Raw genomic sequence first — 24888 nt, forward strand, 5'->3', positions numbered from 1 at the left:
CTGATCATGTGAGACCAGCTCTTCTTTGTACAGCTTCTGTAGAAAAGCAGATCGGCGTCTGTTTGATATGGTCCAAATGTCTTCCCTAAATCAATTTTCTATTCTGTGGTTGTTGAAAATATTTCCAACCAATGAACAAAATTAATTTACGTGAATAATTCATTTTTCAATATGACTATCTTGACTCTTACTCCACAAAACTTTTTTAAACAGACGTAAATATTATTAATGTTTAATACTAATAAATTATCACCGAAACACTATCTCCACACCACATGCCAACATATTCTACGATTAGTATAAGTAACTTACCTTAATAACTCCAGAAGCACTTTTTCGAAGAACAATCATGTTCGTACGAAAATATTTTCGGATATCATTCCATAAATTAACCTATTTATAAATATAGCAATAGTAGATACTCCTACTAGAATATAGTAGCCGGTGCATAAATTATCTCACGTTCATATAGGATTTGGGGAAGAGTCGCACCCCAAAAAAGTTTAATATAGGCAGTTACCCTAATGCAAGTATCAATGACTGATTTATACATTATGTATTTCATAAAAATTCTGAAACTAGTACTTAGTCAATTTTGTGGACTGCTTCAACACCATTGAAAACATAACTCTCCACCAATTTCTGAAGCAATACAAAGGCCAATAAAACTTTAAAATGCTCTTGTTTATTGATTAAGTCCAATCAAGTTTAGAGCGAAAATTTTATTACTCTTGTCGCTTTAGTTATAGAACAAGTCTTGGGACCACCCTAAATAATGAAGATTAGCAATTTTCGATTTTAATAACATCATTATCAAAAGATTCCAACATAAACATTGCAGCTTTTATTTATTTTCCAAAATCTCCATCTTTCACACAATCACATTGTTAGGAAGGAAATTTTCTCGTGTAAATTGTCCCATTTGGCCCATCCAATTTAGTTTAATTCTTGAGCAATCTAGCATGACAAATATATCTAATTACATATAACTACCAATATTTCCGACTTTTCCAAGTTAAAGAAAATGATTAATCGTTCAAACTGATTAAGTCAAAATATACATTTTCAGTGTAAAACGGGGATAAAAAAACAACAGATAAGTTAGCATGGGGAGTCAACTGTATCTTTTTCTGCAATGGCGAGAAATATAGTAATAGTTTTTAAAAAAGACGTTCAAATATTAGTCAAACGCTAGCATGAGAAAGAGCTGAATAAATGAGACATATTAATAAGACGTAATCCCAAAATCAATTGGTTTCAACCCTTTGGATCGGAGGATGAGGGATAAATGGAAGTAGGATTTTAATTTCTTACAATTATATAAGTAAATCTTTATAACAATTATCAACTGTAATATAACTAGTAAAAGTAGTACCCAGAGGCAGGCAGAGTCAGGATTTCAACTTTATGAGTTTTGGATTTTAGAATGGTGATTTCAAGTGTTAGTAACTAAGTTCTAAATCTAATATTTGTACATATTTAATAAATTCGAAACACCAAATACAAAGCTATAGGGTTCGGCCGAACCCGTATTTCGACTTGTGCCTCCGTCCCTGGTAGTACCAAACTAGTTATAACATGCTAAATTATACTACTAGCTTAGTAAAAAGTCGCTTAAATTCCACTAATGAGTCAACTAAGCAGAGCGCTAACAGTTGATTGTACATACTACAACTGTATGTGTGATGCCTTTGCTAGCTGTATCTGATGTTGATCTCTATAATTTTGTAAAGAAAGGAGAAAACTAATTTGTTTTTTTAGTTTTTGCATATGTTTGCAGCTTCCTTTGCGACGGGAATCACGGGCTGTTCCCAACCTATATTTGCTTAACTGCTTTTACTACCACATGATAAATACTCTTTCTCATAGGTTGTTTACATTCAGACAATTATTATTTTTTATATTATTAGGCTACATAAAAATGACTATAAGTAATTGTCATAATATAAAGCAATTAAAAATTATTTTTTTTATAAAAAAAACAACACTCTACAACATGTTAAATCATATGATAGAGTAAATATTCTTTACGCTGACTGTCAGCGTGAGCTGAATCCATTATCAAAAGCGTTCGAGAATTTAAGTGGGTATATAGGAAGGTTGAATAGGTGGTATGAGTCGGTTTGACCTAAATAATCATGATGCAGGCTAAGTTTATCTAAATTGATTAAGCTAATAGGATTTATCCAAGTAGAAGAAGAACTAATTAGTCAAGTATCAAAACAAACTATATGTAAACCAATTCAAAAACAAATTGTTCAGATTACAGAGGTCAACATTTTAAGGTTCGTCTGCGGAGAAATCGTCCACCTCCACCTGTAGGATTCCTTAACCTAGTGGTGTGTCCAGGATATTTTATAAGTGGTGTCACAATTTTTAAAAATAGACTAATGAACAAATCGCTATAACGATAAGTAGTGTCATTTTTTATATTATCCTCAATATTTTTATTTTTATTATACATATCTAGTAAAAAATTTCGACGAAGTAACACCGCATACAACCTAACCAATGAACTTTAAGAAGGGAAAAAAAGATGGAACTTGTTTAATTTCAGTCTTACACTTCTTGATTGTATAATATCGAGTACTTCTTCTTAAATTATGTTCGACTGTGTGTCTTCACATTTTTATCTGCTTAATTAAGTAAAGATTATTTCGGAAACAAACTCTCTACCTCCTCAGTGTAGGGGTAAGGTCTGGGTATACATTCCCTTGTTGTTGTTGTTTAATTAAGTAAAGATTATTGAAGCTCAGTGCACATTCAACATTGTCAAATGTGAATCTTTGAAATTTCTTTATTATTTAATGTTTGCATCACAAAACGAAAGTGATCCATTTAGTATTAGGACAAAATATAATTTTTGGAAAATGTTTTTCAAAAACGAAGTCTGAAAAAGATTCGCAGTAGCACAGCATCCAGAGAAGTCAACCCCGACACAAGTTTTGTTGTCTTTTCCATTTCGATTCTTCAATAAGATGCAAAATATTACTAGTATATATAATAAGGTCCCATAGCTAGGAATATGAGTGCCTATTAATGCGGATCTAGCATTCTTTGAGAATGGGCATGTCTGTCGCCTTTCCTCCTTTTAATATTACTTATTGATCGTCCCAATCAAGTTTTATATAATTATGATCATCATCAGCGCTGCTATCAAGTTTTAACATGTTGCATGCATGGATATACGTATCATGTTCCGTATACATATGCACGCACATATTGAGGGAGAACAACGTCTTTGGTGTTTACACCCAAAAAAAAATGACAATTGATGCACAAAGTATCCCACGTTTACATACGGTCTAAAGAAGAACTGCACCTCAAAGGGTGGCTTTTTTGTATTGACATCAAACCAAATAATTTAATTTTAGTCCTTATAAATTAATGTGAGAATATATATTATTTTACTATAATTAAAGGATAAATACATATGTGTGATAGACACATGTCTTGTGTTCGCTAATATGATATAAATATGGGGCCAGTGGCGCCGCATAATTGTTTATAAGCGGTATCCCATTTTAAAAAATGAACAAACAGATAAACCATTATAATTATATTTTACTAAAATAAATTCAAGTACATTAGCTACTACAACTCTCCTTGACGAGTTTTCATTTTTTGAAATGTATCCATAATAGTCTCATTAGAAACATTAGTAAATACATTTTTTTCTATATAAGGCACCAAACAACCACTCAAAGCTCATCATCCATTCGATTTCGTAAATCGGTCTTAATCAACTTCAACGCCGAGAAAGCTCTTTCAACTGTAGCAATAGCAACTAGCAAAGTAAAGCAAATTTCACTAGTTGAAATACAAGAGAATAAGTTCCATATTTCTTTGTTTCTACTAGCTTCTTGGAAAGATCACCAAGTCCATTAAGATCGAAAAACCTGTTATCATGATCCTGAATATCAACAATGTAATTTTCAAGCTGAACGAAGGTCAGCCATAGAATATCTATCAAAATCATCAGGATAAAGATTAGCCAATGTCAATATTTTTTAATGTTAAAGCTTGAAAAGGAGTCAATTAGGTTCAAACAAGCTACTCCCAGAAGCAACTCAATTGTCATCTCATCAAAGCGACTATTGAGTTCTTGAAGTTGCCCATCAATAATTTTACGAAACACTCCAACATTGTAGAGAAAGATATAACATAATCAAAGAAGAAAGGGCAGTTTTGTAATTTTTTAGTGTTAGTTAATTAGTTACTAACTACTAATCCTAGCTGTTAGAGTTAGTTAGAAAAGGAGTATAATTATACTTATATATACTCCCTCACGATGTGCAGATTAGACTAAGTGAAATAAACTCATTTCATTCTCTTCTAAACGCTTCTCTTCATCTATTTGTTCTTCCACTTCTTTCTCTTCTTCTATTCTCTTCAAACTGGGCAAGAAACCAGTAATTACTTCATGATGTCAGAGCAATTCAAGCTAATTCACAAGCTTGAAACTCGATTCTGCATTTGTTTTCGCAAAATTATTCAAATCCTTAAGTCAATTGTTGATTGTTTCAATTTCTTGAAGAAATCTTGTTTGCTATAGAACTGAATGAACAACCAACTGTTCCGCCTGGAAATCAGACTTCAAATTCCAATCTAGGAGGTTTGCATGCAACAGCTCCAGCAATTGATTACAACCATCCACAGTTTTTGAGCCAATCAGATGTAAGTGGCATACAAATTATATCATTTCAACTAACTGGCATTGAAAACTATTCTCTTTGGTTTCGATATATGAGAATGGCATTGTTAGGAAAGAATAAGTTGGGGTTAGTTGATGGAACTTATTCTAAAGAAAGTTTTCCATAAAGTTTGTGGAATCATTGGGAAAGAGTGAATGCAATTGTGCTTTCTTGGTTAATAAACTCTGTGTAACGACCCGAGCGGTCGTTTTGAGCTTTTGCACTTTGCTAGCTAGTTCTCGGGCATGACTTGCCCCGTGTGATGGTGTTATGACTTATGTAAATCGTTGGTTTTGGTTTTCAGAGTAATCGAAACGAATTTGGATGAAAACAGTTCTCAGTTGAAGCTAGAAATTTGAAAGATTTGACCAAGATTTGACTTGTTTATATTTGATCTCGGATCGGAATTTTTATGATTTGGTTAGCTCCGTTAGGTGATTTGTGACTTAGGAGCGCGATCGGAATGAGTTTTGGAATTGTAGAGAAAATTTAGGCTTGAATTGGCGAAAATGAGATCTCGGTGTTTTCCCGGTTGATAGGTGAGATTTTGATATAGAGGTCGGAATGGAATTTCGAGAGTTGCAGTAGCTTTGTTGTATCATTTGGGATGTGTGTGCAAAAGTTCAGGTCATTCGGATGAGATTTGATAGACTTTTTGATCGAAAGCATAATTTAAGAGTTCTTGGAGTTCTTAGGCTTGAATCCTATGTTAAATTGGTGATATGATGTTGTTGTGAGCGTTCCGAAGTTTGAACAAGTTTGAATGATTTCATGGGATATGTTGGTACAATTGGTTTGAAGTTCCAGGAGTTCCAGGTAGGTTCCGGGATGTTTTAGGCCGAAAATCATAGTTGTAGCAGGTCCAGAAGGGTTGCAGGCCTTAGAACTCACGCGCGCGGTCCACACAAAAAGAAGTGCATCCACGGTATGTGCTGTGCGGATCGCAGAAAATGAACTGCGGCCACGGTAGGTGTTGTGCGGACCGTACAAAATGAAGTGCGGCCGTGGTGAGGAAAAATTTCACTGGTCCTATTTCGGAAGCTCATATTTTTTGATCTACAAGGAATTTTAAGATGATTCAAAAACTAAAGTTGTAGCCCTTTGTGTTTAGTTTCCATAAAGGTAAAGATATATCAATTTAAACATCTGTAGTGAAAGTTATAGCCAAAATACTAAAGCCTACCACTGCACAGGAAAACATGTGCGGCCGCGGTCATTTTTGTGCGGACCGCACTGGTTTTGCGCGGACCACGGTCGTTTTTGTGCGGTCCGTGGAGGTGGAAATTAGTGGGGTACTCTATAAATATGAGGTTTTGGATTTTATTTGATATTTTGACCTATAGAGCTCGGATTTTGGCGATTTTTCGAAGGTTTTTCAAGAAATTCATCGGGGTAAGTGATTCTAACTCAGATTTGGCTAGAGTACATGAATCTATCATTGAATTCATCATTTAATTCGTGATTTGGGATGGAATTTGGGAAGAGAATTGTGAAATCTTTCAAAAATATAAAATGGTGATTTGAATGACCAAATGGTATCGAAATTGAATAATTTTCGTATGGTTAGACTCATGAGAGTATAAAGATTCTAGTTTTGTGAATTTTTGTCAAACTCCGAGATGTGGGTCCGGGGGTCGGGTTTGACCAATTTCGGGAATTTTACGGTAATTTGATTATTTTCGGGTGGTCTTTGTTCCCTTAGCACATTTTGATGGTTTGGTACTGATTTCAGCTAGATTTGGAGCATCCGGAGTCCGATTCGTGAGGCAAAGGCATCGCGGGCTAGAGTTCAGACCGGATAGAGGTAAGTAATGATTGTAAATACTGTCCTGAGGGTTTGAAACCCCGGATTACACATCATTGTACTATGTTGAGGTGACTTACACGCTAGATGACGAGCGTGGGGTAGAGCACCGCTGGGGATTGTGACTTAGTCCATCCCAAACAATTATTTTAATGTGTAATTAATAGTTAATTGTTTAATGTTATTATGTTTTGGGTTGTATGCCACGTTTGGGGTCTTGTGCCGACTTGTTAAGACCCTCAGGGACATTTTTACTATATTTCCTTACTCTATTTGTTTGAAAGCATATCCTCAGTCATGTTTTATCTGTTTGTTACTCAAATCTGGCTTTACCACTATATTCTTAAAAATGAGGAAACTGATTTGGGCCGAGTTCCCTGTTTTACTGATAGTCCGAGTGATCGTGAGATTTATGACTGAGGTAGACTGAGAGTCTGATGGTGAGGTTAATGACTGAGAGAGGCTGAGGGCCTAGTTGTGAGGATTATATATCTATGGATCGGGCTGCACGCCGCAGCAAATTTATATATATATATATATATATATATATATATATATATATATATATATATATATATATGTGTGTATAAGGATCGGGTTGCACGCCGCAGCGATATGTTGGATCGGGTTGCATGCCGCAGCGATATATTGCTTGGGCTATAGGAGCCCCTTCGGAGTCTGCACACCCCCAGTGAGCACTGTCGATGAGATATATGGATCGGGCTGCACGCCGCAACGATATATGGATCGGGCTACACGCCGCAGCGGTTACTATATGGTACCTATTGAGCGTGAGTGTTGAGTGTAAGTATTGATTGGTTAGAGTTGAGCCATGAGTGATTGAGAGGCTTGCCCGAGGGGAGATAGATATAAACATGTACATGAGTGATGCTTTGCCGAGGGGCCTGTTTATGAACTTATTGATTTTCACTCCTCTTTAAAGTGAGTTTCTATCGAATATGTTGATTTATTTACTGCTTTCACTCACCTTTATACTAAGCCTCCGTCGAAAATGTTGAACAAATATTTTTAAACGACTTTCATTTAAGCTGGGGTTTATGAGATGTTCAGAATTTAATCACTGATTTGGCTTTGTTATTTCCACTGAGATTTTCATGTTATGAGGTGTTTATAATTCTTGTTTTGCCCCAAGGGCTGCTTACGAACTATGTTTTGCCCGATTGGCCGATTATGATTTTCATATCTTTTATTATAAATGGTATTGAACCCCTACTGAAACTGTCGGAAAGCATTTTTAAATGATTTTTACCAAAAGGATGGATTTTAAATGAGACGATCGACTCGTATTCTGATTTGAAAGCCCGTTGTGCTTATTGAGTTTATCAAAAATGTGGATTCATTGTTTCATACTGCTCAGTCTTTATTTACTCTTATTACTTACTAAGGTTGGAGTACTCGCATTACTCCATGCACCTCGTGTGCAGATTTAGGTATTTCGAAACCCGGTAGCGGGTGTTGATTGCTCAGACGCGGAGTCATCGGAGTTAGCAAGGTGGTTGCACGATGTTCGTAGCACTGCTTCCTTCCTCTCATTTTCATTACTGTACTTAGTACACTTTTGACTATTTTTGTTGTATTCAGACCTTGGTAGATGCTCATGACTAGTGACACCCCGATGTCGGGCTTGTATGTTATTTTCGCACTATTCATTCAGACTGATGTTATGAGATATTATTTAATTAAAGGCTTAAAAATGACTCTTAATAATTAAAGGGTTAATATGGGTGTTGTTTGGCTAGCCTTGTCTTCACAAGAGGCGTCATCACGACCGGGCCGATTGGGGTTGTGACAAGTTGGTATCAGATCCTAGGTTACATAGGTCTCACGAGTCATGAGCAGGTTTAGTAGAGTCTCACGGATCGATACAGAGACGTCTGTATTTATCCTCGAGAGGCTGCAGAACCTTTAGGAAAACTTCACATTCTTGGAATTCTTACCGTGCGTCCTTAATTCAGCTTGAAAAGTAACTCTTTAAATTCCCTCCACGTGTTCGTGTGCACGCATGAGCGCTCAGTATCAGATGTGCATCGATGGTTTGTTATTTCCCAATCGAGGGGCGGGACGTGATCTCTGTGAGTTGATGTTGGGCCAGTATGGAGGACTTGAGGCCAGATCTTTGCCTATGGCTTGAGCACCAAGGTGCTGATCGTGTGTGCACGTGTTTTTGGAACTTATATATTCGATAGTGCCCCTATTAGTAGAAGTGATGGTTGGATGGCTCCGTGATGAGTATGTTATGACTGTGAGATGTATCCGTACGAATTGGAAGTGACGAGAGGGGTCTGCTAGAGGATAGAAGAACTATTAGGTGCTTGGATTCCATCTTGATTCGAGGTATAGCCCCGAGTTATGGGCGTGTGAAGAATCTTTTCGTGTTTTCCAGTTGTGAGTGAAGTAAATTTCATGTTTCGGTACGAGTTCAAACTCAAGAAGACTAAGTGACTGCGTAATGTTTGTGATGGTGAAAGGTATACAGAAATGATAATTAAAGGCAAAGCAGGTGGGCTATCTCCTGTGAAGTGTTCTGAGGTTGTGTGATCCTTATGTGTCTGTTAGAAGATCTTATGTACAAGTGAAATATAAGTGTGGAAATTTGAATTTTGGGTCGCTTAATAGAGTGGGCTTAGCTGTTGCGAGAGTGAATGCGAGATTTGCAGAAGATTTAAAGTACTAGATGATCTGTGTTTTTACAAGCTTATAAAAGATTTGAGTTTAATCTCACTATGGTATCATAGCATCAATAGAGTATAATCGATATGAGTTATTGAGTGTGTGTTGACCTATGGCTTCGAGCCAAGTAGGGGAGTCTGCTATTGATTAGGCGATTGCACGGTTAGGTGCTAGGTTGGTTCCAGTTTGAGGCGTGCTGGTGAATCAGTTATGGCTTGCAGAAATTGAGACCGAGGATGACTCGAGTAAAGGAAAATTTTGACAGAGGTTATATTATGCTTCATAGGGTATGAGAATCACGGAATGTCTTGAGTTGTTGTTGGTAAAGGATGCTCGGTGCATAGAGCAGGAAGTTGCTTGGTTGTAATGGAATGATGTCATTCTGCGGTGTCTGAGTGCTAATGAGGCACAAGTTGATCGGTTCGTTTGATCAGACTTATTGCAATTTGAGTAGAGTGAATAACTCGTGGGAGCGGTTCTAATGTGTTCAAGATTCTACATGTAACAATAGGGTAAGTTAAAGTTGTATATGTGGTTAGGGACTGAATTTTCATTGGAAGATGTCAAGACTTGTGGTGTTTTCTATATTAATTATGGGATTCTATGTATCAGTATTAGGAGGTAACGGATTTAGATTGGCAGGAAGTTCTTCAGAGTAAAGTATTTCGAATGTGGTGCTTTTGGGAATATTTAAGAGAGTATTCAGCGGCTTATGAGTCTTAGACAGGGTGGTTTTATGCTTAGGTCTCGTGTGGTAATCCTGGGTTGAGGAATTTTGGTGCTACAACAAGAGGGAATATCAAGTTGAAGATAAATCAAAAGGAAACTTAGATAGATGGGATAGCTTGATAGTAGACCGGACCTGTATGGTAAGGATATGATTAGTTCCTTGTGTGTGTTTGAGGTAATGAGTTCCTACAGGTATTTCGCGGCAATGCACTTAGGTTTTGATGGATTGCATAGCTTGGTCGAGTTAGAAGGATTCAGTCCTGGCAGGTCTGGTTTGTGCAAGGGGAACTCGGATAATTCTTGATGGTTTCTACTTCGGTTGGAGATGTATATTTTCTATAGGCATGAGGAGCATAGAATGCATAGTGATTTTCTTTTAGATGGGATCAATGGAAAGTTCTTGACTAGTGGAGTACGTAGATGTTTGTGGCTCGGAAGGGAGATAAAGTTTCTCATGTTATCCTAGGATGGTATGGTATATGCAGTATGTTGTGGAGGATTGAGATTTGCGTGTGTAAGGTTACGGTTCAGTTCTGAATGGAAGGCCATAAAATTCTTAGGCAGCACGGGCAGTTTCAGATGATTAGAGAAATGAGCTTCAGATGATTAGGGGGATGATCTCCAGATGATTAAGGAAATGGTATTGCTAAATAAGAGTGATTTGACGAGGGTATATGTTTCAGAAAAGGCAATGTGATTAAGTTGATGGTACTTCGATAGAATTGCGATGCCTTCTTGTTAGATCGACTGCTGATATGCGAGTTTGCTTGGTGACACGGGGTAATTTTAGAGTATCTTTCGTGGAACGATTGGGTATTCGAGGTGCGGTATGCATTCGGACGGTGGAATTGGGATCAAGTGTGTTGAGTCATTTGCCATATGGATTTGGAGGCAGGTAAGTTCTCATATTTAAGGCTATGCTGAAATTGTGTGTCTTATATATCGACACTGTTTAGTGACTATCGGGGTTTGGAGACCCAAGCAAATCTTTCGTTGCTGGGTATGTTAGATCTTGGATGTGATATTGGGTTCAGACTGGTTGTCTCTGTGTTGTGTCATTTTGGACTATTGCGCTAAGGCAGCGCTGTTGGCTATGCCGGAAATGCCACAGATTGAGTGGCGAGGTTCGACGGATTATGTCCTAGTGGAGTGGTTTTATATTTCGAGGACCCAACAGACGACTGGGAAGAATTGTCTTTCTTATGTGGGCTTTCGTGATAAATGTCAGTGCAGAGGCTTCTACCATTGATTCGGTTCCGGTGGTGAGGGACTTTTTGGATGTGTTTCTTGTGGTGGGGGATGCCGCCGGGCAAGGTTATTGATTTCGGTATTGATTTGATGCCGGACACCATATCGTATGGCACTGGCAGAGTTAGAGGAGATGAAGGAACAACCTCAGGATTTCCTTAATAAGGAGTTTGTTGGCAGGCCAATGTGGAGGCGTGTTCTAACTGGGGTCGGCTTGGTGGGCTCCGAATTGTATTGTTGAGGGATGTGTTGATTCGATTGTTATGAGCTTATTAGTAATCTGGGGAGATCTATGAGTTACCTTTCTGTGTTGCGAGGTATTGTGATTCGTTGGTTATAGGCACCTATGGTGTGGTTCGATTGGGGTTTCATAGTGGAAGTCGAGCGGGAAGAGAACTTAGGTGTTGCTCATTGGTGCACGTATTGTGCAAGTTGTGGCTTAGGTCTGTATTGATGTGTCATGTCACCAGAGTAGTATGTTGGATTAGATGAGATCGTTGGGATCATTAATGAATACAAACGGATTTGATTTCAGCATGTTGGAAGGATAATATCGAGCTTCGTCTCAGGAAAATTGCTTTGGTCTTTTCCAAAGGAGAAGTGGCTTCATGAATGGTTGATCTGAGGAATAGTTATGGTTTATTTATCATTGGCAGTATATGAAAGTGTGGGAATGAGACTTTAGTTGATAAGAGTTTTTCTATTGGTATTCGGGCATTGTGTGCAGCTGCTGTAATTAGAAGTTATCACTACGAGTGTTTGAGTCATGTGGTATATCAAGTGATTGCACCTGAGATTTGAAAGTATGGGTGATTACAGCTTGTTCAGGCTTATTCTGAATATAGATGTGAGATTCTGATTTTGTGAATGATTTCAGAAGTAGAAATGTGGTTCTAAGGCTTATGGGTTAGAATGTGTTGTAAAATTTCAGTTACTGTGTGTTATCGGACCTATGTGAGATAGGGTGATGTGGGATCACCCCCGAGTATATGCATGGTAAAGTTATTCAGCAATTGGTTGGCTTCTGGAACAACTCTAGGCATGTTCGAGGAAGAACGTGTGTTTAAGTGGGAGAGGATGTAACGACCCGACCAGTTGTTTTGAGCTTTTGCACTTTGCTAGCTAGTTCTCGGGCATGACTTGCCCCGTGTGATGTGTTATGACTTATGTAAATCATTGGTTTTGGTTTTCAGAGTAATCAGAACGAATTTGGAAGAAAACAGTTCTCAGTTGAAGCTTGAAATTTGAAAGGTTTGACCAAGATTTGACTTGTTTATATATGATCTCGGATCGGAATTTTTATGATTTGGTTAGCTCCGTTAGGTGATTTGTGACTTAGGAGCGCGATCGTAATGGGTTTTGGAGTTGTAGAGAAGATTTAGGCTTGAATTGGCGAAAATGAGATTTCGGCGTTTTCCCGGTTGATAGGTGAGATTTTGATATAGAGGTCGGAATGGAATTCCGAGAGTTGCAATAGCTTCGTTGAATCATTTGGGATCTGTGTGCAAAAGTTCAGGTCATTCGGACGAGATTTGATAGACTTTTTGATCGAAAGCATAATTTAAGAGTTCTTGGAGTTCTTAGGCTTGAATCCTATGTTAAATTGGTGATTTAAGGTTGTTGTGAGCATTCCAAAGTTTTGAACAAGTTTAAATGATGTCATGAGATGTGTTGGTACAATTGGTTTGAAGTTTCGGGAGTTCCAGGTAGGTTCCGGGATGTTTTAGGCCAAAAATGATAGTTGTAGCAGGTCCAGAAGGGTTGCAGGCCTCAGAACTCACCCGCGCGGTCCGAACAAAAAGAAGTGCGTCCGCTGTATGTGCTTTGCGAACCGCACAAAATGAAGTGCGACTGCGGTAGGTGTTGTACGGACCGCACAAAATGAAGTGCGGCCGCAGTGAGGAAACATTTCACTAGTCCTATTTCGGAAGCTCATATCTTTTGATCTACAAGGAATTTTGAGATGATTCAAAAACGAAAATTATATCCCTTTGTGTCTAGTTTCCATAAAGGTAAAGATATCGAAATTTAGACATCTATAGAGAAAGTTATGGCCAAAATACTAAAGTATGTCACTACACAGGAAAACCTGTGCGGCCGCAGTCATTTTTGTGCGGACCACACTGGTTTTGTGCGGACCGCGGTTGTTTTTGTGCGGTCCACGGAGGTGAAAATCAGTGGGGTACTCTATAAATACAAGGTTTTAGGTTTTATTTAATATTTTGACCTAGAGAGCTCGGATTTTTGCGATTTTTCGAAGGTTTTTCAAGAAATTCATTGGGGTAAGTGATTCTAACTCAGATTTGGCTAGAGTACATGAATCTATCATTGAATTCATTATTTAATTCGTGATTTGGGATGAAATTTGGGAAGAGAATTGTGAAATCTTTCAAAAATATAAAATGGTGATTTGAAGGACCAAATGGTATCGAAATTGGATAATTTTCGTATGGTTAGACTCGTGAGAGTATAAGGATTCTAGTTTTGTGAATTTTTGCCAAACTACGAGATGTGGGTCCGGGGGTCAGGTTTGACCAATTTTGGGAATTTTATGGTAATTTGATTATTTTCGAGTGGGCTTTGTTCCCTTAGCACATTTTGATGGTTTGGTACTGATTTCAGCTAGATTTGGAGCATCCGGAGTCCGATTCGAGAGGCAAAGGCATCGCGGGCTAGAGTTCGGACCGGATAGAGGTAAGTAATGATTGTAAATACTGTCCTGAGGGTTTGAAACCCCGGATTATACATCGTTGTGCTATGTTGAGGTGACTTACACGCTAGATGATGAGCGTGGGGTAGAGCACCGCTGGGGATTGTGACTTAGTCCATCCCGAATGATTATTTTAATGTGTAATTGATTGTTAATTGTTTGATGTTATTATGTTTTGGGTTGTATGCCATGTTTAGGGCCTTGTGCCGACTTGCTAAGACCCTCAGGTGCATTTTTACTATCTTTCCTCACTCTATTTGTTTGAAAGCATATCCTCAGTCATGTTTTACCTGTTTGTTACTCAAATTTGGCTTTACCACTATATTCTTAAAAATGTGGAAACTGTTTTGGGATGAGTTCCCTGTTTTACTGATAGTCCGAGTGATCGTGAGATTGATAACTGAGGTACACTGAGAGTCTGATGGTGAGGTTAATGGCTGAGAGAGGCCGAGGGCCTAGTTGTGAGGATTATATATCTATGGATCGGGTTGCACGTCGCAGCGATATAGCGCTTGGGCTGTAGGAGCCCCTCCAGAGTCTGCACACCACCTAGTGAGCGCTGCAGCGGTTACTATATGGTACCTATTGAGCGTGAGTACTAAGTGTAGGTACTGATTGGTAAGAGTTGAGTCACGAGTGATTGAGAGGCTTGCCCGATGGGCGATAGATATAAACATGTACATGAGTGATGCTTTGCCTGAGGGGTCTGTTTATGAACTTATTGATTTTCACTCCTCTTTAAAGTGAGTTTCTATCGAATATATTTATTTATTTACTGCTTTCACTCACCTTTATACTGAGCCTCCGTCGAAAATGTTGAACAAATGTTTTTAAACTACTTTCATTTAAGCTTGGGTTTATGAGATGTTCAGAATTTAATCACTGATTTGGCTTTGTTATTTTCACTGAGATTTTCATGTTATGAGGTGTTTATAATTCATGTTTTGCTAGAGGGGCTGCTTACGAACTATGTTTTGCCTGAGGGGCCGATTATGATTTTCATATCTTCTATTATAAATGGTATTGAACCCCTATTGAAACTATCGGAAAGCATTTTCAAATGATTTTTACTAAAAGGCTGGATTTTAAATGAGACGATCGACTCGTATTCTGATTTGAAAGCCCGTTGTGCTTATTGGGTTTATCAAAAATGTGGATTCATTGTTTCATACTACTCAGTCTTTATTTACTCTTATTACTTACTAGGTTGGAGTACACATATTACTCCATGCACCTCGTGTGCAGATTCAGGTATTTCGAAACCCGGTAGCGGGTGTTGATTGCTCAGATGCGGAGTCATCGGAGTTAGCAAGGTGGCTGCACGACGTTCGTAGCACTGCTTCCTTCCTCTCATATTCATTACTGTACTTAGTACACTTTTGACTATTTGTATTCAGACCTTGGTAGATGCTCATGACTAGTGACACCCCGATGTCGCACTTGTATGTTATTTCTGCACTGTTCATTCAGACTGATGTTATGAGATATTGTTTAATTAAAGGCTTAAAAATGACTCTTAATGATTAAAGGGTTAATATGTGTGTTGTGTCGGCTGGCCTTGTCTTCACAGAGGCGCCATCACGACCGGGCCGGTTGGGGTCGTGACACTCTGTTAGTAGTGGCTTACTTTGGGGAATAATGTATGCCTCAAGTACTCAAGCCGTGTGGAGTGATTTGCATGAAAGGTTTGCTAAAGTAGATGGCTCAAGATCATACAATTTACATAAAGAAATCGTCACACTTAGCCAAGGAACGACATCTGTGTCTGCATATTTTTCAAAGCTTAAAGACTTGTGGGAGGAGTTTGAAGCACTGGTTCCTGCACCTAGGTGTGATTGTGGAAAGTCAAGAGACTTTGTATTTCATCTGCAAAAATTGAAATTGTTTCAGTTCTTGATGGGGTTGAATGATTCCTATATCAAGCTAGGAGTTAATGAGTCCAATGCCAACAGTTAACCAGGCATATGCGATGGTGATCAGTGATGAGAGTCAAAAATCAGTTGCAGCCAATGCTGGTTTACTACGATCAAATCCTACATCTGGGACTGGAGAATATGATGTGGCAACGTACACCAAGACTGGAGAAATTTTCAGAAAACCAGAAAGAATTTCAATCTATTCTATGAAGTTTGCAAAATGAAAGGTCATTCTAAAGAAAATTGCTACAAGATTATAGGCTACCCTCCAAAATGCAGACCAAGAAGGAAGAGTACAAATACTTATAGTGCATATAATGTATTGTCTGATATGTGTATCCAAAACAATCAGCTGCAAAGAGAGAATTCGAATGAAAACAATTCACAGAATTCTTAGTTGACAAGTAGTGTTGTAAGTACTAATAACTCTCAAAATATTAGGCAAGTGAACATCACTTCTTGGATGGGAATCTGCACATTCACCAAAGAGCAGTATGATCATATTGTGCAACTTCTAAGCAAAGATAATTCAAGTTTTGCTTCTGCTTCAGCAACACCATCAGCTAATGCAGCAGGTATACCTTGTGCTTTGTTAGCTTATGATAATTTACAAAAGTGGATAATAGACACAGAGGCCACAACCCATGTGGTAGCTGATTTAGAACTATTGAAGAAGGATTCATTAGTTCAAACAAGCCAACCAAAGAAAGTACATCTACCTAATAGAGAAACTACTCAAGTTACTCATATTGGGACTAGTACCTTATTAGATCAAAACACAATAACTAATGTGTTCTATATTTCTGAATTCAATTATAATCTTATGTCTGTCTCTAAAGTAACCAAGGAGCTAAAATGTTCAGTTGCTTTCGTTACTGATTTTTATGTGTTTCAGGAACTCTTGGTGAAAGCGATTGGTAGAGAAGACAATGGTTTGTACATTCTCAGTAGACAAATAATACCAGGAAATAGTGCAATTAGTCTAAACACAAAGGAGACAGAAGTCAATAAAGAGACTAGCTCAAATGATATTTATCTTTGGCATAGAAGGCTTGGACATGTGTATACTACTGTTCTCAAGAAATTACTATCAGCAAATATACAAGATATATCTGCTAGAATAAACTATGTTCCCGTGTGCAAAGCAAACAAGACACCTTTTTCCTGTCAATAGTATAAGAACAACTACTAGTTTTGAGTTGGTTCATATGGATTTATGGAGTCCTTATAAAATTTCTACTATAGATGGTAATAGGTTTTTCCTAACTGTAGTAGATGATTTTTCTAGAATGACATGGATTTTTCTACTGAAATTGAAGTATGATGTGTGTGTGATTATACAACAATTTTTTGCTTTTGTGAAAACACAGTTTAGGAAAATAGTGAAAATAGTTCAAACAGATATTGGTACAGAATTTGTTAATTCAATTTGTGGGAATCTGTTTAACAATCTAGGCATCAGAAGACATGTCCATATACTCCACAACAAAATGGAGTAGCTGAGAGAAAATATAGATATATCTTAAACCTCATTAGAGCTATCAAATTTCAAGTTGACAATCAATCAAATTGTGGGGATATTGTGTACTTGTTGCAGTCTACCTTATTAATAGACAGCCTAGTTCTGTTATTGATAATAAGAGCTCATATGAAAGACTATATAGCAGAAAACCAACATTATAACATCTCAAGGTTATAGGTTGTTTATGTTATGCAAGATAATTCATCAAAATGACAAACTAATGCCTAGAGCAAAACCTTCTGTACACATGGGGTATACTGTAGCTCAAAAAGAATATGTGCTATATGATTTGATAGATAGAATTTTTTTGTAAGCAGAGATGTTCATCCCAACATATCAGACATTTTATTCCACACCAAGGATTCAAGCACATATACTACAACACTAGAAAATCACATGCATACAATTCAAGAAGAAGTTTACACACAGCATTTTGAGCCTATTCCTACAGAAGCTACACAACCTACTACTCAACAAATATCAGTCATACAACTATTAATAGTTCAAGCACCACAGTCTGCTCCTACTAATCTCCCAAATCAATCAGATATCATAAAGTCAGGTAGAGGAAAGAAATCACCCATATGGATGAAAGATTTTGTGTCATTAACTGCTCAACATGATGAACCTTATGCAATATCAAAGTTCATAACCTATGAACACTTAACCTCCAAATATCAAGCCTACTTGACAATAACTTCAAACATCATTGAAGCAACATTCTATTCAGAAGTCGTGAAAGATCCTAAATGGGTGGATGCAATGAAGGCTAAGATTGAAGCTTTACAAAACAACCACACATGGGACATAGTAACACTACCTACTGGTAAGACTCCAATAGGGTGCAAGTGGATTTATAAAATCAAATACAAGGTATCATGTGACATAGAATGATTTAAAGCTAGGTTAGTAGCCAAAGGGTTCAACCAAAAAGAGGGAATAGACTATCAAGAAACTTTCTCTCCAGTCATAAAAATGAAAACTGTAAGGATTGTGCTAGCTATAGCTGCTACAAGACACTAGCATATACATCAAATAGATGTATATAATGCTTTCTTGTAGGGAGATTTACTGGATGAAATATACATGACTCTGCCACAAGGATTCACAAGTTAGGGGGAGAATAAAGTGTGTAGACTTGTTAAATCCTTGTATGGTTTAAACAAGCTCTACGACAATGGAATGCTAAACTGACAGAAGCATTATTGGGCTCTCAATTTCAGCAAAGTCAATATGATCATTCTCTGTTCTTTAAGAAAACTGTAGAAGGTATTACAATGGTCTTAATCTATGTAGATGACATGCTTGTCACTAGTTCTCTAGAACTAATAGAGGAAACCAAAACACATTTGCAACAGCCTTTCAAAATAAAAGACCCAGGAGAATTGAAATACTTCTTAGGTATAGAGTTTACTAGATCAAAATAAGAAATTCTTATGCACCAGAGGAAATATGCTTTGGAACTTATTTCTGAGACAGGAATTGTAGCTGCTAATCCAGCAATTACACCACTGGATGCAAATATGAAACTTACAACAACAGAATATGATATACATCTTAGGAAAACTAAGCCTACTACTTTGGTGGATGAAGAACTGTCAGACTTAACTCCTTATTAAAGGCTGATAGGTAAACTCTTGTATGTGACGACCCGACCAGTCGTCTCATGAGTTATCGCTCTGTTTTTCCCATTTCTGCTTCTTTATGCTTTGTTATCCGTGTTATGTGGTATCGTGTTGGTCGGATCTAATCCAGAATGATGTTGGCAAGGTTTGAGACACTTAGTCTCTTTTAAGGAAGTTTAAGTTGGAAAAGTCAACTGGATGTTGACTTATGTATTAGAGGGCGCGGATGTGAGTTATGATGGTTCGGTTAGCTTCGGGAGGTAATTTGGAACTTAGGAGTGCGATCGGAATGGGTTTTAGAGGTCCGGAGTAGATTTAGGCTTGAATTGGCGAAGTTGATATTTTGGCGATTTCCGGTTGGTAGGCGAGATTTTGATATAGGGGTCAAAATGAAATTCTGAGAGTTGCAATAGTTTTGTTGTGTTTTTTGGGATGTGTGTGCAAAATTTCAGGTCATTCGGGCGTGGTTTCGTTGGGGTTTTGATCAAAAGCGGAATTCGGAAGAGTTTGGAAAGTTGGCTTGAATCCGATGTGTTTTGGGTGATTTGATGTTGTTTGAGGTGTTTTGATGATTGGAACAAGTTTGAATAAGGTATTAGGATATGTTTGTGCTTTTGGTTGAGGTCCCGCGGGCTTTAGGGTGATTTGGAAGGTTAACGGGAAGTTTGGATTGTTGTTGCAGCTATTGAATTGCTGCTTTTGGTATTTTTGCACCTGCGGATTGGGGACCGCAGGTGCGGTGCCGCATATGCCAGAGAGTGGTTGCAGAAGCGACCAGAGGTATGCTTGACTGGGACCACAGAAGCAGCTAGGAGAACCGCATCTGCGATGTCGTAGATGCGGGCGAGGAATCGCAGATGCGGATGGTTGGGAACTTAAGTGATTCCGCAAAAGCAGATGTTGAACCGCAATTGTGGTACCGCAAAAGCGATGTATGGGACCGCATATGCGAAAAGGTCTGAGCATAAGGTATAAATTGTCTTCTTCGCAAAATTTTGCTAAGTTTATCATTTTTGAAGATGGGAAAGAGGCTAAGGCATAGGATTTCAAGAGGAATCCAAGGATATCAATTGGGTAAGTTCCCTAAGCTTAATTACTTGGGTTTAAGATCATTTTTCCATTGTTTAATCATGGTTTTAGTAGAGATTAAGGAAGAAAAATTGGGGATTAGGGCTTGAGTTTAAGAGGCCTCTAAATGGGGATTTGAGGGGTCATTTGGACTCCGATTTCAGTGTTCTTGATATGTATAGACTCGTGGGAGGATAAGGAATCTATTGATGTAAAAATTGTCGAATTCCGAGAAGTGGTCCTAGGGGTCGAGTTTTGGTAATTTCGGGATTTGTGTCGTATTTTGATTATTTTTGCTTGGGCTTCGTTCCCTTAGCATATTTTGATGTACTCGTTCTGATTTTGGATAGATTTGATGCGAGTGGAGGCCGATTCGACGGGCAAAGGTGTCACGAGCTAGAGCTTTGACCGGTTCGAGGTGAGTAATGATTGTAAATGATGTTCTGAGGGTTTGAAATCCCGGATTGCACATCGTAGTGCTATATTGAGGTGAGGCACACGCTTGATGACGAGCATGGGGTCGTGCACTATTAGGGATTGTGACTTGGTCCATACCGATTGATGATTTTACCGCGTATTTGACTGAAATCTATTTGTTATCATCATTATTTGGGCTGAATGTCATATTTGGGCCTTGTGCCAACTATTTGAACCTTTCGAAGAATTTTACTGGTATTTCCTCACTGTTTTGACTTTATACTTGAACACAGTCATGTTATATTTCACTGTTTCTTTTGTACTCAGCCATGTTTACTCTGTTTTAACACTTACATGATCTTTTAAACAATATTTTTGGGCTGAGAAACATGTTTTACTACTGCCCGAGTGGCTTGTGAGGATTTTTGACTGAGTAAGGTCGAGAGCCTATGTTGTGAGGAAATATTTGATACTGATTATGAGGCCGAGGGACTAAAATATGTACGCCACAAGGTGGTTTGATTGATATGAGGCTGAGTGCCTAGTGATGATGCCACGAGGTGGCTTGATATTGCACTTGAGCCGTAAGGGGGCCCTCCAGGAGTCTGTACACCCCTAGTGAGCGCGAGTACCCATTGTGATGTGAGATTGAGCCCGAGGGGCTGATATTGTGATGTGAGATTTGAGCCCGAGGGGCTGGTACTGTTCTGAGATGTTGCCCGAGGAGCGGATTTGTTGATACTGTGCCAGAGGGGCGAGCCTTTATGTGTTTATTTTTCATAATTGACTGTCATTTACCTGCTTAAGTATGGAAAAAGGCTTTTCATGAAATTACATCTGAGATAAAGAATTTTACCTATCTTTCACTGATTTACTGGCTTTACTTGGTTTTACTGCTTCATTATAGAATGCTTTGTGCCTTGCGTGATTTTTTGCTTTCAGTCTTTATTTACATTTGTTACTCACTGAGTTGGAGTACTCACTTTACTCCCTGCACCCTGTGTGCAGATTCAGGTGTAGCTGGTTTCGCTCCCGAGTGCTGATCCCTCCAACTTCAGGCAGACATTCGGAGTTCACGAGGTAGTTGTTGGCGTCCGCAGCCCTGTGTCTCTACTCCTTTATCACTTCTATCTTTTTTCAGATAGTTGTACTGGTTTATTGACTTAGCGGATTTGTATTATGACTTATAGATGCTCATGACTAGTGACACCCCGGTTAGGGCTGTGTATGGGTGTTCTTCCGCGTATTTATGTTATCATGGTTATTTCGGATTTATTTTATCATGTTTAGATCGTTTCTTAAATGCTTAACTATTAATAATTGGAAAATGGAAAGTGTCGGTTGGCCTTGTCTTCCCGAGAGGCACCATCATGACCGGGTCCAGGTTAGGGGGGTGACATTGTATCTAACAATGACAAGGCCAGACATTTCATATAGTGTACAAACACTAAGTCAGTTTCTTCAAATACCAAAAAAATCTCACATGGAACAGCTCTAAGAATTGTAAAGCACATCAAAAATAGTCCAGGACGATGAATACTACTCTCTAGTAAAATCAACAACAATATTTCAGCATATTGTGATACAAACTGGGCTTCCTGCCCATATTCAAAGAAATTTGTTTCAGGTTATCTAGTCAAGTTTGGATACTCCTTAATATCATGGAAATCAAAGAAGCAAACTACATTTTCAAGAAGCTTAGTAGAAGCTGAGTATAGAAGTCTTGCAATAACTGTGGTAGAACTTATCTTGCTAATTAGATTACTAAAGGAAGTAGGAATTGATATCAAGCTACCAGTTGAAGTGTTCAGTGATAGCAAAGTTGCAATGCAGAATGCAGCTAATCTTGTTTATCATGAAAGAAAAAAGCACATCGAGATTGATTGTCAATTCATTAGAGAAAAAATCATGCAAGAGTTAATCAAAACAACATACATATCTACCAAAGAACAGCCTGCAGATATTTTAACCAAAGCTCTCAACAAGATGCAATATGAATATCTTTCTTCGAAGCTAGGTGTTCTCAATGTGTTTTTAGTACCTAGCTTGAGGGAGAGTGTAGAGAAAGATATAACACAATCAAAGAATAAAAGGGCAGTTTTGTAATTTTCTAGTGCTAGTTAATTAGTTACAAGCTACTAATCCTAGTTGTTAGAGTTAGTTAGAAAAGGAGTATAATTATACTTATATATACTCCCTCATGATGTATACATTAGACTAAGTGAAATAACTCATATCATTCTCTTCTAAACGCCTCTCTTTATCTCTCTTTTCTTCCACTTCTTTCTCTTCTTCTATTCTCTTCAAACTGGGCAAGAACCCAGTAATTACTTCAAATACGATAGTGATGTAACACAGTATAATCAATAACTTTACGATGAGATCTTCCAAGAATAGTATAAAGCTCATCAAATTTAGGAATCAAAATATCATTTTTGATACAAAATTTATATATTTCATCAATTAGCGAATTAGTTGCAATCGTTCCTTTGCGACTCCAACCAGTAACATGACATTTATAATGTCTTGATCCTTCTTTTGGAAGGCTACATTAAGCTCATTGGTGATTGCCAATACATTGCACATGAAATGCAATATAAAGACTACTTCAAATGTTAAATATGTTTAAAGATATTCCTTTGCATTACACTTTTTTTCAAAATGTGCATTAACAGTAAGAGCATCAAGTACATCAATGATAGGGCCAAACATAAGAATAAAATTATTAAAGGATTTGTAGTGAGAACCCCATTGAATATCACCAGCTCTAGTAAGTCCTAGTTCTTGATTCAAGCCCCTACAAGTTTCAAGCTCATCTTTACGTAATACTTCTTCAATTTCTTCTTCTTGAGACTCACGAAGTTCATCTCTAAGCTTAAAAGAAGCTCCTACCATATTCAATATATCGGAAACTAATAATAAGAGTTCTTGCACTTTATCACATCCTGTAGAAATTGCAACCAAAGTTAATTGAAGTTGATAATTGAATGAGCACCTTTACTTTCTCGTTGCATCAAGATTTTAAGTCCATTTATATCTCATTTCTATTGCTTGCTCCATTATAACATTGTCCACATATATGAAATGGACTTAAAAAATGTCGAGCAAGTAAACCAATGATTTCATTCTTTAGAGATAAAATAGCAGTACCACGAACATGACCAATACCAATAAACCACACTTCCCCTTCTGTCAAAATAACGCAAAACAATAGCTATTTGCTCCTTACATGATACATCACGAGATTCATCAACTAAAATGGAAAAATAATTATCATTTAAATCCTCAACTAATAACACATTCAATTGTTCCCATTTACATGCAATGATAATATCCTTTTGAATATATGGAGAACTCAATTGATTATTCTTTGGAGATCTTTTAAGTGCATCACCAACATCTTTACATCGTTCAGTATACCATTTAACAAGTTCAATAAAGTTACCTCTATTAATAAATGATTCATCTTCACGATGTCCACGAAATGATAGTCCTTGGGTCAAAAGATATCTTATCACATCAACAGCCGCAACTTCTAAATGAGTCTGATATTCTAATTTTTGTTGATCAGATTGTTTGGCAAATGCACTTTGAATTGATTGTTTTTGTCTTAATAAATCATCAACATTCTTTCTTGACTGATTATGAATATAACTTGGTCCACCAATATGCATATCAAATATGTTCTTCTTATTCCAACTTGTAAATCCTATACTTTTCATCTACTCCCCCTTGATTGATGTATTCATCTTGAAACAAATAAAAATAAAAGCAAAAAAGCTGCATTTTTGTTACACTATACTCCAACCACTCATACTCATCAAACCATTGAGGATTAAAATGATTTTACCGTAAAGATTTCTTTGAGGAAAGTTATGATTTCAAGGTCGGAAAACACCTCTTTGAAGATATTCTCTTTTTTGGATGATATTTTCGAATAGCTAATCTTTCTCGGGGATCAGTCTCTAAGGAATTCAAATCAGCCCTTTCATTCTGACGATGTTGTTCTGGCTCATTTGCGCCTTCTTCCAAGTTAATTGAATCTTGAGATGTTGAACTTAGTTTTGGGAGCTTGGAAGACGCTTTAGGAAAATATCTCTCCATTGAAATTTATGCTAAGTTATAAATTTAAGTATCAATTTAGATAAAAAAGCTTAAATAATATCATTGTATAAAAGAATAGAAAGAAATAAATATGTGAGAAAAATTGATACATTTTTTTTTATTTTCTATTATCTTCTTTCACAAAAAATTAATTAATTAAAGATCATAATTAAACTTTTCAACATAATTAACAATAGCTCATGTCGCACTTTAATGACTTTATTATAATAATTGTAAACTAGAAGATAAATTAAAGATCTATCACTAACAATTCAAATTATAATAATCCCACAATTTAATCTCTAAAATTAATCAAACACATCAAACTAAAATAAATATAAATAAAAAAAATCATCACAA

At 37.3% G+C, this 24888-nt stretch overlaps 1 protein-coding gene across 1 annotated transcript; it reads right to left on the bottom strand.

The window, feature by feature from the left end:
- Window positions 1-23049: 23049 nt before the first annotated feature.
- On the bottom strand, window positions 23050-24146 carry LOC104218667 (uncharacterized). The gene is made up of 2 exons (XM_070164643.1): window positions 23606-24146; window positions 23050-23369 (listed from the first exon to the last, which is right to left on the bottom strand). Exons 1-2 carry the CDS (start codon window positions 24144-24146, stop codon window positions 23050-23052), a joined length of 861 nt encoding a protein of 286 aa, XP_070020744.1.
- Window positions 24147-24888: the final 742 nt, after the last annotated feature.

Source organism: Nicotiana sylvestris, chromosome 12 (genome assembly GCF_000393655.2).
Source record: "Nicotiana sylvestris chromosome 12, ASM39365v2, whole genome shotgun sequence".
Classification (NCBI taxonomy): Eukaryota; Viridiplantae; Streptophyta; class Magnoliopsida; order Solanales; family Solanaceae; genus Nicotiana; species Nicotiana sylvestris.

What these genes read in the sequence shown, in the direction of transcription:
- LOC104218667 (XM_070164643.1), bottom strand. Translation starts at nt 24,146, where the DNA reads ATGAAAAGTATAGGATTTACAAGTTGGAATAAGAAGAACATATTTGAT. An exon ending in TTATTTTGACAGAAGGGGAA is followed by an intron (nt 23,370 to 23,605) that starts GTGTGGTTTATT and finishes CAATTTCTACAG; the next exon opens with GATGTGATAAAGTGCAAGAA.